Genomic DNA, 19,586 nt, shown 5'->3' on the forward strand with positions numbered 1-19,586 from the left:
AAATGCATTTGCTTATTATTACAAGTTTCAAGATTCCTGCAGCTCTTTCATCAGAGAGTCAGCAGTAAATATAGAAATAGGACATATGCTATTCCCTCTGCAATCATCTAAAAATTGCTCCCTGACTGGACAATGCCTCGCTGTACCTGTGCACTGTCTGCTCGCTCCATGTTCTTTTGCTCGGCCTCCAGATTCGCCTCTGGCAGCTTTATTTTCAGCATTAGATTTTGGAGAAGCGAGTCTGCAGCAGAACTTGGTATTGTGGCTGCTCAGTGATGCATGCCTGTTCCACAAACCATTGCCCCGTCGTCTAATTATCATGGATGCTGCAGTGAGAAAACAAGCTGTGGTAGAAATAGCATGACCCAATGGCGTCTCTCAAATTTGCATTATCATAGAGTATGCTGCTGTTTGCCTTGCTGTGTGATTAATTCATGTGTGTATCATTAATGCAGGAATGTCCAGGGGCAAAGACAAAAGCTCGGTCAATGTGAAATGAAACACAGTAATGGGTTGTTAAATATTGTGCACACGCTCACACACGAATGAAATGTTGGAGCTAGAACCACAGTGTGACTTATCTGATGCCCTTGTTTTGAGAAGTAGTGCTCTGTTTAAACCAACAGAAACAATGATAGTTGACCCTCTGAGAGGGAAGGCAGCCACAGGGCCAGTTTAATATGCAGATGAGGTAAGGGACTGCTACACGCTGCAGGATTTAGAAACAAAATACAGAGTGCTCTTTTTCTCTCCCCGCTTTGTTCTGCCTTTTCTACCATTCTCTATTTTCTCCATTAATTTTATTTTTATGCTCGCTTTCTCTGAGCTCCATCTTTTTGCCATCTATTTTGTGAGACTCAACAATCACTCTGCACTAAATGACGAGGGAGCCAGAGGTAGAATAACAACGGCGCATCCACCCCAAAGTTACAACACAGAGGAGTTGGCAAAGTGGCTGCAGAGCCCTGAGAGATCTTCTAACTTCACTGCTGCAGTGAGCAAATCCTGTTTGAGAAGTGGCAGATTTTAGGCAGACTGAAATGCGGGCTGCCATAATCAGAGGCGTGCATTAAAGGACACCAGCGCTCACATGACTCCGCTGCTGCAGGAGAAGCAGGGGACGGCTGTTTGCTCACTTAATGGTTTGAGTGCGGGCTCGCTGACAGCATTGGATGCTTGATTCACGGAGAGGAACAAGCTGGGAAAGTCTCCCGTACTGTGTTTTCAGAAATGTCTAAATGAAACCAGCGCCTAATGTGTGAAGATATTCATTTGCCTAAGCTGCTTATATGTCGACCAACAGCCAAGACAGATACTGTACAGCACCAAGCCAAGCTCTCTTGGTCTGAGGTTGGGGGCCGGGCACGCGATGTGCCATGTGAAGAGTATTTACCCCTGGCTGCAGCTCCTTTTTAAACTCCTTGGCTGTTAAACATGCTAATAACCACAACCGCTTTAAAACCCCCATGGCTTCATTCAACACCCGGGCTCGGCTCTATCTCGGCTCTGATGGCGTGCCTCGCAGCCGAGAGGGGCGGGGGCAAATGTGTAGTGTCAGCCTGTGTGTGGGGAAAAGTGAGAGAAAAAGACAGAGAGAGAGGAAGAGAAAGAGAGGCCAACGGGGCAAGAGGGAGAAAATACGGTGGCAGCATGTCAGCTTCTGATAAGAGCATTAGTCTGCCCCCTGTGGGCTGGAGTGAGAGACTTCCTCTGCATGCGGGCACACATACGCGCACGCATGCACACCTCTCTCTGTGGATATCAGCTTTGCTGTCTGGGACTAGTCAACAAATAATAGATAAGACCTGCACATGGCAAACATCAACAACCAAACTCTCAATCAGTGCAGTCACTCTCCGAACCTACAGAAGAAGCACAAACAGATGTTTTTACATACTTTCTCTACTAAATGTGGAAAAAAACCCTCATGTTTGGAACAGAAGGAGTCCAGATACGCATGCCAAGGCTGCAGGGTCCTGCGGGACTGACGCCTCTTTCATGTCAGACATGGGATCCATCCTAAATGGAGCAAGGCCCTTTATTTACCAAGCTAATTGACTGAAGAAGTGCATGTAGAGCCAACTCTAAACAATGCCCCAGATCTTGTATTCATAAGTGAGTGTTTGAAGGACACAAGATAATCCCTGCAGCTTACACTATGGAGAGGCTAAAAAACTGCTGCAACCCCATTGGCTGAATTAAACGTATGGATTACTATTTAACAACGGTTTTCCATGCTGTTCTAATAATATGTGTCACAGAAGGCAGAGCGCTGCTATGTCAACGCCAGGGCATGAGGATGATTCATCGATGAGGAGGGGGGAGGGACATAGAAGAGATGAGGCAGGGAGGAAAAGAAAGGAAGTCTCTAATTTGGAGCGGGAAAGCTCACCAGAGGACACGAGACAAGATCAATGCCGGAGAATCACAGAGCCACAGCCTGAAAAAAAGACATGGACAGATACTTCTCTGTGAAGTCTTCCACTCATTACCATCGGTAAGAGAGTGAGGGGAGGAGGAAGAGTGTGGGCTGTGGCAGATGGATGACAGGGAACCAGGGGGCTCCAGGCAGAAATCTCCAGAGCCTTTATATGAGCTGGTTAGTCGGAGCACAATGGCCACAGAAGATTCTGTGAAGTGAAGTGAGTCAAAGAGTATAAAATACCTGACCGTGCGTGAACAGGAGGAGCTTTGGGACAGAATATTCTATTACTGTGTAAAGGGAGGGGTACAGAATGTTCTGAGGTAAAAGGGGCACACACTCAGAGGATAACAGTCTTCAGATCATCTGTCAAATCATCGCAGGAATCAGCTCCAATCTTGTTTTTCTCTTATCTTCTCCTTTCCCTTTTTATCTTTTTTCTCTGTGAGCTCAGGAAGTTAGAGGGAATAAAAATCAACCTCACCAACTGAATTCAGAGCTTCTTTGTTTTTAAAAGAGTCACATTTGAGGAATAGAGACACTTCTACTCTACATTTGTTTATCGTGGCTCACATCGACCAGCTGTCTGCCTCCAACATCAGACTCCGCGGCACGTATGGGCTGAGTGTGAGTGACACAGGAGGCCGTGTAGGACTGTGGGTGTAACCTGAGTGACAGGCCTGTGGCTAAATCTTCAGTGCAACCCAGGGACTAAAGAGGGGAGCCAGGTGTGTGGGTGTGATTGGTGAGGGCAGCAGACGGATTATTTCTTCTTGGCTGCAAATGCTTTTTGTGCAAATGTGAAACCCACAGTGTAGACCTATAAAGGCCATCCAAAGCTCAAGCTAATGATATCGGCTCTATAATAGCCTGCTCCGGAGGATGCTGGCTGGCAGAGTAAAGAAATAAGTGAGGATATCAGCAGTTTTTCCCTCTGTAGTGTGACATGTTCACAGACAACAGATGTAGCAAATGCACAACTGTCAAACAAGCTTTAAAGTTTTAGTTTACCTCGTTAGAAAACTGTAAATGATACAGCGTCCATAGCCTCCTCTCTTCCTATAATCAAATTCAGACCAGTCGTTGTTGTACATAACTCATTATCCAGTCATTGAGCCATGGTGATGTTGATGAATGATTCTGCAGGTAATGTTATTCCTTCCTCCTTGTCCTTGCTCTCTAATTTAAACCACCCCACATCATTTAAAAGCATGTATTACACTTAAAATAATAATATAGCTGAAAGCAAATACAAATGAGATGTTCAAAAAAGTGTTAGACATTTGAGAGTATTAAAAATTTGCAAGTGCTATAAAAAGTAGATGTCAACAGAAGTAGTGTAAAGACACCTGTGTCTGGAAGTCCAGTCACTGGCTACTCAGTATTCCTGGCTACCATTACACCACAAAGACAAAGGAAAACTCCAAGCAGCTCAGAGAAAAGAGTATTGAAAAGTAAAAGTCAGCTGATGGATACAAAAACATTTCCAATGCACTCAACATCCCCCTGAGTTCAGTTAAATCCATCATCAAGAAATCAAGGATTATGGCACTAGTGTAAATCTGCCTAGATCAGGTCATCCTCACAAACAGAGGGGCCATGCAAGTAATCTAGTGAGAGAGGCCGCCACCACACCTATGACTACTCTGAAGGAGTTAAAAGCTTCAGCAGCTGAGAGTGGCAAAGAGAAGAAAACTCAGATTAAATCTGGACTAGGGTTTCCTAAAAGGCATGTGAGAGACTCCATGGTCAAGAGGAAGAAAGCTCTTTGGTCTGATGAGACCAAAATGGTGCTTTATGTTTGGTAGATGCACATCACCACAAACACACCATCCCCACTGTGAAGCATGGTGGTGGCAGCATCATTCTGTGGGGATGCTTCTTGGCCCTGGAAGGCTTGTAAAAGTAGAGGGTACAATTAATGCTGCAATATATAGGAATATCCTGGAGGACGATCTTATTCAGTCTGCAAGAGAACTACAGCCAATTACCCGAGACATACAGTGAAAGCCGCACAGAATTGGTTTAAAGACAATAAGGTGAATGTTCGGGAGTGGCCAAGTCAAAGCCCAGACCTCAGTCTAATAGAGAATTTGTGGCTGGACTCCAAAAGGGTTGTTCATGCTCGATCCCTGTGCAACTTGACAGAGCTTGAGCAGTTTTGCAAAGAAGAATGGATTAAAATTGCAGTGTGCAAGCATGATTGAGACCTATCCTCAGCTTTGTGATTGCACCTCTGCTTTTCCCCACATAAAACCCTGTTCACAGGGGTAAGTATTGCACGTGGTCTGTGATCATTTGTAATATTTGCAGAGGTATTCGGGGCATTTAATCTGGTGTAAATCAAATTAGCAAAGTAAAAACTTCAGGACAAATTTCAGCACACATTAAGGTTCTCTAATAGTAGTAGTTTGAGTGAGCATCGTGGTCATTTGGGGTGGCAATTTTGCCTTGTTTAAGGCCTTTGCAGCTTTTCTCAACAGTCTGGCTGCAGACCGTTCATCTCTGACAGCTAGCTCACAGACATTTATCTGAAACGTTGTATATCTCAGCATGCAAACACTAAAATTTTGAAAATAAAAGCGGATTAAACTTTTGTTTAGGGCTAGATAAAGGTAACAGTTAGGATACCAAAAATTCAAAACCAACTGGGGCAATGTAACCTGCAAAACACCGGGTGCACTACAGTTTAAAAACAAGAATTCACACAAGATTTTCACTGTCATGCAGTCTGCTGTTATGCAGCTGTGTTTTCAGTTAGAAAAATCAGTAAATCAGATTTAGTATATTAAAAGACACCTGTAATCCAGCAGAGTGTGCCACAACAAACACTGACAACAGGGGGTAATTCCCAACTCCTCAGAGGTCTCCATGTAATATGTGATCTGTCTCCTTCTCTTTCAGCAGCTTTGAGTAAAAAACATGATTGAAAGTGTCTCTTTTCAATACTATTGATCATTAAAATAACAGAGGTTGTGCAATTTTCAAAATGTGTTAACAAAAAGTATCAAAGAATACAGTTTTGACAAACTCAGGCAGCACAACAAGAGTACTTATCTCTTTTTCAAGAAGATTCAGATCATACTTGCAACATGTCTGTTAAGATAGGCACTCTGAATCACATTATCCATACAAATAATCTGTAATTTTAGAAAAAAGGAGTTGGTTAAATAAAGACTGAACATCTAAGGAAGATGACAACAATTAAAAGGTTTATCCTGTCAACATCAGACACATCCAGAGTTACACTGGGTAGTTTAATTGCTTCAATCATTAAAGCTGCATTACTATGAGCCACAGTCATTAGTGCAAGTTCAAACTCCAAGTTCATTCATCATTCTCAGCCCCAAACACAGCAGCTGAAAACTTGCATGAAAAATGAAATGACACAGGTACAGCTAAATGTGATATTGTTCACCTCTCAGCACTACAGCATGTAGGATTTGAAAGGCAGATGTTTTACTACTCCACACTCCTTCAATAGACAAAAGAACCTCCCTAAACCCAGCTTTCCTGTGGCTGCCAATGCTTTATAAATGACAGAAGTCAGAGGAGACCAGTGAGGCTTGTTCAAGCTTACAGGCAGAGCTGAGGAAAAGATATAAAAATGTAGTACAACAGCAGAGGAGACGCATAGCTGGAATCCACTTCTGTCAGCTAATAACTAGGGGTATAATGATTAACCAATTCAAATCGGCACCCAGGGCTTAATGTCTGAAATATATGGGCATTAATTCAAATAACTTGATCTGGGCTAAAGCTAGGGGGGAATCAGAGCTGAATCTGCATACTCCTCTGCATTAGAAAAGTTAATATGACAGGCGAATTTGGGCTTAATATCAGCACCTACAAGTGCTATTTTCTCCAGCCAAGGGAAGCCAAGCTTACCCTATTAGTCAGGCTATTATTGTCATTTTAATAAAAAGATCATATTACTTCCCTTGTCATAACTAACTTTGTATTTTTATCTTGTTTCCTTGGCCAGCTTTTAGCCATTTAAATGGGAATACTTGGATTTATGAAAACAGCCTTCCTCTGGATAGGAAAGCGTACGATCAGTGGTTTATTTGTGTGCTGAAAAGTGAACTACACGGCTGTTGTGCTGACTTGTTAAAGATGAAGGGGCTGTGTGGGTGTGTGCAGACTATTATTAAGTGGCATCTGCCTGCCTGTTAGGACTGATGTTAGTATTGTTTGTGACTTCGGAGTATCAGGTAACCTGACATTCTGAGGCGACAGTATAATTGCAGAGTAGGAAGTGTGTGGATGAAGTGACAGCATTTATTATTTTCTTAATATTTTGTGGAACATTTCATACGAGCAAAATATTTCTAGTTTTCTCACACTGTCGTATTCCTGACCACTGAGAAAAGATGCCAGTGGATGTAATTTTGCATTTAAGCATGTTTTATTCCCTGCTGTTGGCAGCAAACTTAATTGCCGGAGTTGACCCCATAATGTGGAACACCAGCCCCTAACCTCGTGGCCACTCTAGGCATTTCCAGGTCTAGAAAGGACCAGATGTCCTGCTCAACACCGTCTACCCCTATTCCCTTACTTCCGACTTAAATTGAAGACTCTGTTCCATAAAAACTGCACTGGTGTTTTTACTCTTAAAAAAAACACTGTTTTGGTTTATGAATGGCTGTCACATAATAAGGGAGAAAGCCATTAAAAGTGAAAGATTTGAGTCCTCAATTCAAGACCAGAAATAGCCTGCAGTGGTGGGCAGAGCAGAGCAGTGTATCTCTACTTGTCATCTTTTGTAATTGTTTTAGTTAGGAGCCCACTGGGGAAGGAATTTACATACTGTATGATTAATGTAAATGTTATGTTAATTTTTAACAGTGTCAACAGATGAACTGTTATCATAGTTAACATTGTTGTCAACACACAATGTTCCCCACATTGATGACACTTCAGTAGGCCACCCAAGAATTTAAGAGGGGTCTGGCTGCAGACCATACATGTCTGAGGGCCGCTCACACAGTTTCTGAGGCGCCGCATAATTCAGAAGGGATTGCCGTAATTTGCCGGTGCAAAGTATCTCCAGTTTTTTTCCCAAAATTCATTCAGATGTACATTGCTTTGGACAAAAGTGTCTGCTAAATGGCATTATAACATAAATAAAGTCTGGCAGTTGCACTCGTGAAATAACATTCAGACTAAGCAACACTCCATAATTAAAACAGAGCAAATGGTCTGTGGTCTAATTTAGGAGTAAATTATGTATAGACCCCTTTTTTGAAGTAGTTAAACGAACAGCGGCTGGCATATGCTTCATTAGCCTTAGCTTGAGCTACCATAGCTACGTTAGCCACATAATGAACATTATTACATGGACGAATAAAGCTAAGCTTGAGCAATGTGAGCTTTAGCCGACATAGCCAAAAATAAAGTAGCTGCTTAGGTAATGTATCTATGCAACTTACACAGCTGCTTTGTTTGCTTAGCTTAAGCTACTTTAGTTTTGTAGCTAAGTTAGCTATGTAGCCCTGTTATCTATAGCTAAGTTAATTTTATCAACATGAGCTTTTGAAAATGTAGCTAAAGCTTACTTAGCTACTTGAATAATGGAGATACAAAGTTTACATAGCTGGTTTGTAGGCTTAGCTTTAGCTTGGTTAGCTATGTTATGAACATTACTAACACAGACCAATGTATAAGTTAGCTTTAGCAATGTGAGCTCCAGCAAACATAGCTAAAGATAAATTAGATGAATAGGTAATGTTTCTATGTAGCTTACAAGGCTGCTTTGTTTGCTTCATTTTACCTTTTAAGTTGTGTAGCTAAGTTAGCTATGTAGCTCTGTTATCTATAGCTAAGTTGATTTTGCTAAAGTGAGCTTTCCCAAATGTAGCTAAAGCTAACTTGACAACATAAATAATGGAGATACATAGCTTACATAGTTGCTTTGTAGCCTTAGCTTTAGCTAGGTCAGCTTTGTAATGAACATTACTACATAGACCAATGCATAAGTTAGCTTTAGCAAAGTGAGCTTTAGCTAACATAGATAAATTAGCTACAAAGGTAATATATCTATGCAGCTTACATGACTGCCTAGCTTGCTTTGCCGTAAGCTTCTTTAGCTATGTAGCAAAGTGAGCTATGTAGCTCTATTATCTAAATCTGAATTAATTTTAGCAAAGTGGGCTGCTACAAATGAAGCTAAAGCTTACTTGGCTACATGAATAGCGGAAATAAATAGCTTACATAGCTGATTTGTGGCTTTAGCTTTAGCTACATAAGCTATGCTATGAATAATACTACATGGACCAATGTATAAGTTAACTTTAGCAGTGTGAGCTTAAGCAAACATAGCTAAAGATAAATTAGCTGCTTAGGTAATATAGCTTACATGGTTGCTTTGTTTGCTTCGCTTTAGCTACTTTAGTTGTGTTGCTAAGTTAGCTATGTAGCTCGGTTATCTATAGCTAAGTTAATTTTGTAACGTGAGCTTTCACATTCTTTCATGTAGCTAAAGCTAACTTAGCTACATAAATAATGAAGATACATAGCTTAAATAGCTGCTTTGTGAGTTTAGCTCTGGCTAGGTTAGCTTATGTAGCTACATTTGTGTATTGCATAGTGCTTTTCTAGTCACCTGACCACTCAAAAATGCTTTACACCACAGGCTACCCTTCTCATTAACACACATTGGTTCACTGTTGGTTGGTTGCTATGGAGAATTGGCTGTTAGTATTAGCTAATCCCTCTCGTTAGCTTCCATATCCATTCACACTCCACTTACGCAGCAGTAGGAGCATATTGTGGTTAAGTGTCTTGCCCAAGGACACATTAACATGTGACGGCAGGGGCTGGGGATCGCACCCACAACGTTCTGATTGTGAGACAATGTAGCTGCACTATCTGTAGGCTGTAAAACGCCACCTCAACAACTATTAGCTTTAAAACAGGCAGCCCGTATATTGAAAAGCAAAGGACACCTTTTAGAGTCAGGTGATGACATGAGCGTCTATGATGTATACTGTAAAACCTGCAGAAACAAAAACAATAAACACAGAAAAAGGCGGGGTAGGATGGCCATCCCTAACACCAAGTACAGTATAATTTCAGTGGAAAATTCTGCAACACACCAACTGTTATTTTTTGATTATCTGTGCCCAGCTCTGAGTATGAGCTCCTCTGTGCTGTACTGTAGAAAGCTCTTATTCCCAGCAGTATGATAAAGAAAACATGTTGGAGATGTGAAAGGCATCTTTTCTACCTACAAGGGGCAACTTTGAGCACAACCTTTTTTAAAATTGTCTTCCCTTTTAGTGTTTTTTTGTCCAGACTGTGGCGAGGTGATGCTGAGCTTCCTGCAGAGACAGAGTTTGTTGGAGCTTGATCATCCTGGTTTCAAAAGAAGCTGTATTAACCCTGAGATGTGCTGTATATTCTGTGCTTCTTTCATAAGTACTTCAACACTTCAGGACGCAGATTTTCAAAAGCCAGTCTTCACAATATTGACAAGGTTTCGATGGTTAACACAGACTATTCCTCTGGTTTGTTGCACAACTTTTAGAGAAAGAGGCAGCATGCCCTCTCATATGTTTAAACATCTCTGGCTTCCTGAGAGCAGACACCGCAGACATGAGGTCACGCTGTATTGTCTCTGCTCTGGAGCTTGACATTAAGGTTGTTGAGGTGGGAAGTTATCTGTCACAAATGTAACAGCTTCCATTTTCTCTTCATTTTGTAAGAACTCTACAAACATTTTTCCTTTTTGCATTTTTTCACTCAGACATAAAAGGTCAGGCTGGGCTGATGGGGAGATGATGCCTTCAAATCATTGACAAGTAACATCTGAGATGTCATTACTTCTGAGTATATCGCACACAGAACTGCTTGGTGGATTTTGCAGTGATATATCCGACAAGGGTGGTGAGTTTTTAAGAGTTAGACGAATCCCCCCTCTCTCTCCCTGTCATGGATGGTCATCCTTGTTGATTCATCCATGGCAAGTGAGATGAATGGGGCCTTTTTTATGCCATCAAAAAGCTGCTGGAGCAAATCTTCAGCGAGGGTCCGGGCTCGTCTTGCTGCAGAGGAATCTAAGTGTGGTATCTGATTTATTTTCTCTTTCATTTAATCCTTTTGCTTTCCCTCTAGCATGGCCCCAAACACATCACTCTCACATTCATTCATTACCTCAGTGGCCAAAAAGGCTTCTTGTGTTTGCAGAGGACTCAGGCCGCTTTCTGTAACAGCTGCACTACATGCTCTAACTGTGCCATTGATTTTACAATTATTCTGTTGAAGGCTTGAATTGAATTCAGCTGGTTTAGTTTTGTGGTTTTTAGCTAAGCCGTGAGGTAACTGTATTATTCAAATACAGGCTGATTGGTGCTGTAGTGACATTTCACGCTGCCATTTTCTCTAGTGGGCTAAATTCTCTTTCTAAATGGCACAGATTTGTCCAACCTTTGCTTTTTGGTATGAGCTTGTCTGAAATCATCATGCCAAACTCTACATCCTTCTGTACAGCACAAAGCAATAGGTTAAATAAGAACAGGTGATGTACGGTGTTAGGTGTCAAGAGAACATAAAGTATGGAGCTGAATTAAAACTAAAAATAGGTGTAAGAATAGTTTTTGTCAGTCAAGACATACTTTTGATTCAGCTCTGATTATTCTGATAAAATCATTTACTTTCATTTTTTACTCTTTAAAAATATTTTCATATTTGAGGCTATGTTTTCAGTTGCAGGTTTAATGTTTTCAGATTCAAATCTTGTTTAACATGTAGATAACAGAGCTACGTAGCCTACATAGCTGCTTTGCAAGCTCAGCTTTAGCTGTGAGGCTACTTAGCTACCTAATCTACGTATCTCCATTAACTACGTAGCTCTGCTATCTAAATAGCTCTGTTATCTACGAAGCCATTTTCTACATAGCGCTATTTTCTAAATAGCCATCATCTACATAGCTTTGTTATCTACGTAGCTCTGTTACCTATGTTGCTCTATTATTTGCGCTGCTCCATTTTCTATATAGTTCTGGTATCTATGTAGCTCTGTTATATAGGCAGCTCCATTTTTTACGTGGCTCTGTTATCTAAGTAGCTCTCTCAGCTATGAAGCTCTATTATCTACGCTGCTCCATTTTCTAAATAGTGCTGTTATCTAAGCTGCTCTCTTATTCCTGTAGCGCTGTTATCTACATAGCTCCATTATCTACGTAGCTCTGTAATCTATGTTGCTTTATTATCAACATCGCTCCATCTTCTAAATAGCTCTGTTATCTACATAGCTCTGTTAACTACGTTGTTCTGCTATCTCTGCTATGCAGCTAACTGAGCTACATAAGCTTTGTTTGCATGTTTAATTCAAATCTTAATTTTTGGCTTCATGTTTTTTTTTTTCACTTTCAGATTGTATTTTTTGTGCAGTGTCACGGATTACAACGGCATCCTCCTGGCGCAGGCACACAGGTGAGAGATGCTGTTTTTAGAACAAGTACAATGGAAATGAACCTAAATATCATAGTCCCGGGTAACTTTTAAAACAGAGAGACATTTAGTCTAAGGGACAGCTTAGTCAAAGCACCAACAACTTCCTGTGGCATCTCAGCTCGGCTCAGCTGGACAAAGTTCTAACTAGAACCATCTCATGGTTGAAAACAAACAGCAAATAGTCTACATTGAGGGGCAGTCTTTGTGTTACCTGGGAAACTTTGGTCTGAAGCCTCTGAAGAAATGCCCTTTTCAGTAGCTCCTAGAATAAATGGACATGCTTTAAATTATTGCACAGGTAAAATGTATTACGATTCAGAGTGAACACGTTCAAAGTATTTTTACCAACTCAGAAACTAAAAGCATACAGCTACTCAATGCTAACCTTAGTCTACTTACTGCAATGACAGATAAAAACATCTCTCTGATTGTCCCTCAGTTTCAAAAGTCACCCAGGGTTATGATACAGCCTATAGAACATGCTGAGTCATATCTGTCAAAGTACCCATGTTTCCTGAAGGCAACATCACTGGGGAAGGCCCCCTCCACTCACAATCCCTCGCCCTTCTCAGTCGATGCAACGCACCCCACGCCAGAACAGCGCCAAAGGTGTGAAACTGAAAAAAATACAATCTGAAAGTGAAAAAAGATCTGAAAACCAAAAAGTAAGATTTGATTTTAATGCAGCAAACATAGCTTATGTAGCTCAGTTAGCTGTGCAGCCTATGGAAATAACAGAGCTATGTAGATAACAGAGCTATGTAGATAACAGAACTGCATAGATAACAGCTATGTAGATAACAGAGCTGCATAGATAACAGCTATGTAGATAACAGAGCTATGTAGATAACAGAGCTGCATAGATAACAGCTATGTAGATAACAGAGCTATGTAGATAACAGAGCTGCATAGATAACAGCTATGTAGATAACAGATCTATGCAGCAAATAGCTATGTAGATAACAGCTATGTATGTAGATAACAAAGCTATGCAGATGACAGAGCAATGAAGATAACAGAGCTATGTAGATAACAGAGCTATGCAGATAATGGAGCTACGTAGATAACAGAGCTATGTAGATGAGAGAGCAATGAAGATAACAGAGCTACGTAGATAACAGAGCTATGCAGATAATGGAGCTATGTAGATAACAGAGCTATGGAGATAATGGAGCTATGTAGATAACGGATCTATGGAGATAATGGAGCTATGTAGATAACAGAGCTGTGTAGAAAATCCAGCTGCAAAGATAATGTAGCTATGTAGCCTTGGAGCTAAAGCTGAGTTACATTGGCTACATAGCTCTGACATCTACATGTGAAACAAAAAGATCTGAATCTGAAATATCAAACCTGCAACTGAAAAAATAACCTCAAATGTGAAAATGCATTTAAGATTAAAAAAAGGAAAATAAATGAGTTTATTGGAATAATTACCGAGCTGAATCAAAAGGATATTTAAACTTGTCTACGTATTTTAAGTTTCAATTTGGTGTTTTTATGTTTTATTTTAGGTGCAATATTAAACTTTAAACTTTCAGTTCAAGTTTTGTTTTTAAGTCACACATTTATTTTTTTTCTTGTTTAATTTTTACCAAATCAACAAAGCTTTAGGCCTGGATTTAGCGCCATATACAAGGGCTGATTTTTCAATGCTGCGTAAAAATATCCTAAAGTCTATCTTCCAAAAAAAAAAAAAAAAAAACCCTCATCTATCAAAATGCACAGCCTGCATGTTCTTAACCAGTGGGCTCATGCACATTAGGGGATATTTGCATTTAGAAAAACCTTCATAAGCCCAATATGGTAACAACAAACCCCTTTAAAACCCATTTGAATATTTTTGCTTCCTCAGAATACTGATACAACAGCAGAGACAAGGGGCTTCATAGAAACCAAAATCAAAGTAGGATGAGATTAATAACATAATGCTAAATTAACAAAATAGATGATTTTTTTCCCACATAATGTGAGTTACAACCAGAAAAAAACAGGCCTTTTGATAGAAGATGACAAATGACATAAATTCTGGTTGGCAAGAGGAAAAAACACCCAAGAGTTAGGGGTATGTTATTAAGCTCAGTAAAAATGCATCATGGCGAACAGCAGGAAGTATTTGCAACGGGAGGATAAAAGAATAAAACCCAATTTTCACCCGTGGACACGCATTTTCAGCATCATCAGCGCACAGCTTTCGCTGGATTAATAATCAAGCAGAGCGCACAATTCTAGAAATCAGCACGTTTGGTTAAAGCGTGCTGCCTGTGGTGCACTTGGTTTGCTAAATCCTCTAATAAGGCAAGTTGAGCCATGTCACCGTTTCAAATTTCTCTCACAGCTGCCTTTAAAGGTTTGGACGCCAATTATTCAACAAGTTTGCTTCAAACTGGACAAAATTACCAAGAGTGTAATTTTCATTTAGAAAAAGCGCAACATGCATGGATAATGACATTGATTAAAGCATACTGTGACATTCAAAGTGCTTTCACAATTCTACTAAATTATGTGCATAACCACGCTTAGAGCTGTGCTTTTGTCTGCACACATTCCTAAATAACAGTACTGGTCGGTAAAAAACATTTTCAGGAGAATATTTTTACAAATGCAACATTGACACTAGTCCTGTCTTTGAACATGTCTGGACAAGACTATCAATTTATTTGAAAACTAGTTTGAGAAAACAAAATAAAGCTCTTAAAACTCTGTAGGTTGTATTTTTCAGAATGTGTCAGTGATGCCAGCAGATGTTTTTTTTTTTTTTTTTTAAGTCAGGCCCAGAGAATAACGTACTGAAAACTCATCTGCTGGCATCACTGACACATTCTGAAAAGAAAAAAAAAACCCGTCTAGCACTTTATGCACTGTTTTCTTTCTGGGGTTTTCAAATGTAGTAATAATCTCACTCCTGAACCTCTCCGCAGATGTTTAAATCCAGGAAGCATACATCATTGTGGTCTATGTTTGAGTCATCTTCCATTATGGGTTGTCAACTCTAGAAGAACTAAAATAAAACTAATCTCAAATTAAAAATCTTTCCTTACAAAGGCAAAGGGCTAGCTTAAAGTGAACCAGAGCAGCACTTAAAATGGTTTAAACTTCCAATTTGTGCTGGTTTTTCTATTGTTTTATTGTGGTATTTTATTGGTTAAAAAAGTGAATAATCGTATTACAGATGTGAACATTTCTGCTGATATTAACAATTGATATTTTGGCTATAAAATCTGTCTATATCAGCTGTAAATATTGGCCTTACAAACAAAAAAGTGAGTAGAGTTTAAGGCTGGACCAACAGACCTGCATCAGTTAAAGTCTTTGTCCTTATTTATCATCATTCCTTACACTTTAAAGAGTGTTTCAAGGGCTGAAATGTGTTAATTTGTTCATCCTCAAAGTTTAGATTGTGTTTTAAGGACTTAAGTTTTAAGTCTGAACTACATTTAAATATCTGATATCAGCAAAAATCCAATATAGTGCATCCCTAGAATTTGTATGTATTGTATTTTTAGGGCCTTTGTCCTTAGCAGCCTTTTTCAGTGCTAGCAGCAGTTAACTTTAATTCAAAACCAATGTAGTCCAGCATTCTGATTGCTCAGCACCCTGGGCAGAAAAGGCGCCCTCAGCATCAGCTGTTTTTGTCGCTTCGCTAAAATCAATCAATCAACCAATCAAACTTTTTTTATATAGCACCTTTCAAACAATTCAATTGTAGTTCAAAGTGCTTTATAGAGTTGTGCAAAAGTGATTGACAAAAAGATAAAATGGTAAACAGGTTTACAGACTAATGCACACAAAAAGTAATTCACTAAAATAATTAAAAAGATGGATGATTTAAAAGAGACATAGATGACAAAGCAGTAAAGAAAAGAATTTATCAAATAAGAAACATTAAAATTAGAACACCGCTGTGCTCGTCAATATCACTTCTCTCTCACTTGCCAATCGAAGTCAAGAAGGGCCGAGACTTCTGACAACAGCAGCACAGAAACTGATCTGACTTTTCTTTGTCTTTTATCGAGGGTAGTTTTCAGGTCTGCAGCAGCTGCCTGTGTCAGGACAGGAGTCCTTTACATTGTCTGCATGTCATGTGTGTGATATCTCCCTACAATACAGGAATATGAAGCCAGTAGAGCTATTTTAAAACGTCACAGATTCTACCGAGGACTCATTTTTGTAACGTAGCAATAATAAGTGCTGGAGAGAATTGTCTGGAATTGAGGTCCTGTGATGGTGCCAAAACTGCCCAAAAATGATCCACTTTGGCACATTTTGAAAAGTTTGCCTACTTTGTCCTAAATCATCTCCTATTTTGCTCTGGATTGCTTATTTCCATAAAAGTTGGCACAGTGAATGTTAGGTAGTTTGGTTGTAATTTGGGTCTGCTACTGCATCATTCCTAAGGGATATTCATTCAACTGTGATTTTGGGGGTGGTAGAGGTAAAATGTTTCATTCATGCTGTGTGCATACTTTTCAACAAGTTACATCTATGTATATACTTAAACATCTGATCCAATCTCTCAGGTCTAGTCGCTGAGGAGACATACTCTACTTATTATGGGTGTGTATTTTCGAGCAGAAACCCAACATACAGGCTGGTTCTTCACAGGTATCACTGAACTGCAATAATAATCATTAAACTGGGTTAGAATTGAGGATTTTTTTAAAGGTTAAATCAATTCAGTGGTAGAAAATTCAGAGTGTAGGGTACAAAAGAAGTACAAGCAGCATGAATCCATCAATCAGTTCCTGCTGGAGTGAACAGAACGGACTGACTAGACTGTTGGAGGAGATCTGTGGGGTGTTTTTGTGGCCAAAACAGCAGGGGCCTTGAACCAATTAGTATTATTTCAATGCCACACAATATCTTCATAATTGAGTGCTTACAGTGAAAATGCTATTTTACCAATTAATTAAAAAACAAAGCATTAAATGGCCGAGTCTTTAGTCAAAACATAAAACAGGAATTGCTCATAATATTAGCACAAATGTCAGGAATAAGCTTCAGAGAAGTGGTATCCTAAATGAATGATTTTGCATTTTGCTTTCATTCCCAGGACGAATCTCAACACATTAGCTTTGTACTGTAATAACTCTATCTTCACTCTGACAAAATAGAACATCAGTTCATTCAGAGTTCAGACTTATACATCATTTATAATTTGGACAGTCAGTCCGTCTCATTTCTGAACAAGAAAAAATCAAGAAAGTTTTAGATTTATAAAAAAGACCGCAACCCACAGAAAAGGCACTGACACCAGAGGATATATATAGACACAGAGGAATCAGACCAAACTGGATAAAATGTGTAAAACGCGATCACAATGCTGCTACATTAAACCACATCACACTTTTACATGCTCATTATTGTTTCAAACGCTAAGATAAGTGAACAATGCTCCAGGCACAGAACGTGTCAGAAAAAGTTCCAGAATGATCAAAACGACATGTGAAGTGATCACGATTTCAGCTTGTGTCAATCTCATGAGGATCCCAACATGCATGCATAATGTGGTGCACTCTGCTGTGCATGGGATGCTACAAAGCACCTGGATTTTTTCATCAGGATATGAGGAAATGATTATTCCATTCCATGTCAATGTAATGAGCTGCTTCAGTAAAAATGTGTTGACCTTCATAAAAGTCCTAATCCTGCAGCTTGGTGCATCAAATATTAAGAACACTGATCTGTGACTACTGATCTCAGCTCCTGATGCATAAGCCTCCAGGGGGCGTACTGTAAATGTAATTCATGCTCATGGCAACAGTGTGTAGAGGCTGTGAACTGACTGGGAATGTGACTTCATTGCATGTTGTGTCTTTAATCCCCTACCTCGGGGGTTGTTGAGAGCGGCCTCCGTTGCCTTCCTGCCCTCTCCGCAGTGACTCTGGTCAAAAGGTAGACACTGCTCCCCTGTACCGGCCACCACCTCCAGGTTACGTGACGGATCTTTCGGCTGCCCGAGGTTCCTCACCCGGTACACTCTGCGACTGCTGGTGTCTGACACGTAGAGGACCTCCCCCATCGGATCCATGGCGAGATAGTATTTATGAGCAGGGCTTGTGCTAGTGGGAGAAAATGTACATATAGTTGGTAATGCACTTTTCTAAGCAGCTCTGTGCACATGTTCAGACTGAAAATTACAACAGTTTTCATGTTTCCAAAGGACTGGTGGTTTTATGATCAACATTTACCACAATGTTTAGCAGGCACAAACTTTACCAGGGCGCCACACATGGGAGAATGAACACTCACTTTACCATACAACTCTCACTGGTTCTGATTAGTTTGATACAATATATGGATCACCCAATACCAGATTTCTTTACATTAGTAGGCCGACCTGCATGCAACATCTCAAACACAAAGCCTGTGCTCAAGATGAATCCCCTCTTATTTGAACAGCACTGATTCCCACTGCTTTAAATGACTTTCATCTGCAGGCTTGTTAATAATAATGTTATCAGGGTTATGGGAAATTCAATGCCCCAAATGAAAGGTATGGTCCTATGTCACTACTAATATAAAATCCCCTGCAGCAGTCAGTCTGTAGATTGGTTTTCATTTACATTCAATACACTGCATAAAAAAATATGGCTTAGTAGGAAACACAGGTCCTGGTTCTGGAAGTAAATCCACCATTGAAATCATCCATTGATATTTCTCCAAATCTTTACATCAACGTGAAGGAACCAAGCCAACCACCGACTTGAAAACTTGTGACTATAAAACATTTGATTTAGTGCAAAAATATTCACCCCCTTTAAGGTGACTGACCTAATTCAATTGAGGTCCAGCCAACTGGTGCGAGAAGTCCCACACTTAGTGAAACGGGGATCACTTGGGTGCAGTGAATGTGTCTCAAGTGATTGTAGTATAGGGATGCCTGTGTCTAGAAGATCCAGGCACTCAAGGGCAACGCAGATGAGGATTTTCATGCTCGTCCTATCCCATTCCCACAGAAATAATCAAGTCCCAATTCCAAACCAGAGTAAAAAACAAAAATCCAATTTCATCATTCCCAGTAGAATATCTCCTGCTCCCATCCCGTTCATTGGAATAGTTAAAACTATCTGAAATTGCTTCTTTTTAACAGCATTCATGCATTGTTGGAGCGGCGGTGCAGCTTCTAGTGTGGGATGTGTAGTTTGTTAGACTTGCGTTGCTGTGTTCACTCACTGAAAGAAAATTCAAAGGAAAATTGCTGCCAAGTGTAGTCAAAATATGGTGCTTCTGTCCTTTTTCCGCTAAAACCCGACCAAATGAATGTAAAAAATGCATTTGCATATTCGTATATAAAATCGGTCTGTTGTTCTTGTGGTTATCGCTCCCGCCTACTTCTGCATTCTTTTTTCCCTGTGCTTTCCCAATCACATGATCGAATAGTGGAATGACTCCCATCCCATAGCAATCCCGTTGGAATCCAACAAATATCAGCCTCTACCAGTCACTAGTTGATCAGTTTTCCTGCCAACCATTACACCATGTAGGCAAAAGAACACTCCAAGCAACTCAGGGAAAAGGTTACAAAAAAAAGTATCAGTGGAGGGATACATAAAAATCCAAGGCACTGACCATCCCCCAGAATTCAGTTAAATCCATCATTGAGAAATGGAAGGAATATGGCACTACTGTAAATCTGCCTAGACCAGGCCGTCCTCACAAACTGAGTGAGCGTGCAAGAAGGAGAGTAGTAAGAGAGGCCACTGAA

At 40.1% G+C, this 19,586-nt stretch overlaps 1 protein-coding gene across 1 annotated transcript in view; it reads right to left on the minus strand.

Moving 5' to 3' along the window:
* The window catches only part of tenm1 (teneurin transmembrane protein 1), a 351,544-nt gene that overhangs the window by 58,213 nt on the left and 273,745 nt on the right, over positions 1-19,586 (minus strand). Inside the window, exon 22 of the mRNA XM_041797861.1 lies at positions 17,708-17,940. Within this exon, the coding sequence (XP_041653795.1) occupies positions 17,708-17,940 (233 nt within the window). The remainder of the gene's footprint in view (positions 1-17,707; positions 17,941-19,586) is intronic.

This window comes from Cheilinus undulatus, linkage group 10 (genome assembly GCF_018320785.1).
Source record: "Cheilinus undulatus linkage group 10, ASM1832078v1, whole genome shotgun sequence".
In the NCBI taxonomy this organism is placed as follows: Eukaryota; Metazoa; Chordata; class Actinopteri; order Labriformes; family Labridae; genus Cheilinus; species Cheilinus undulatus.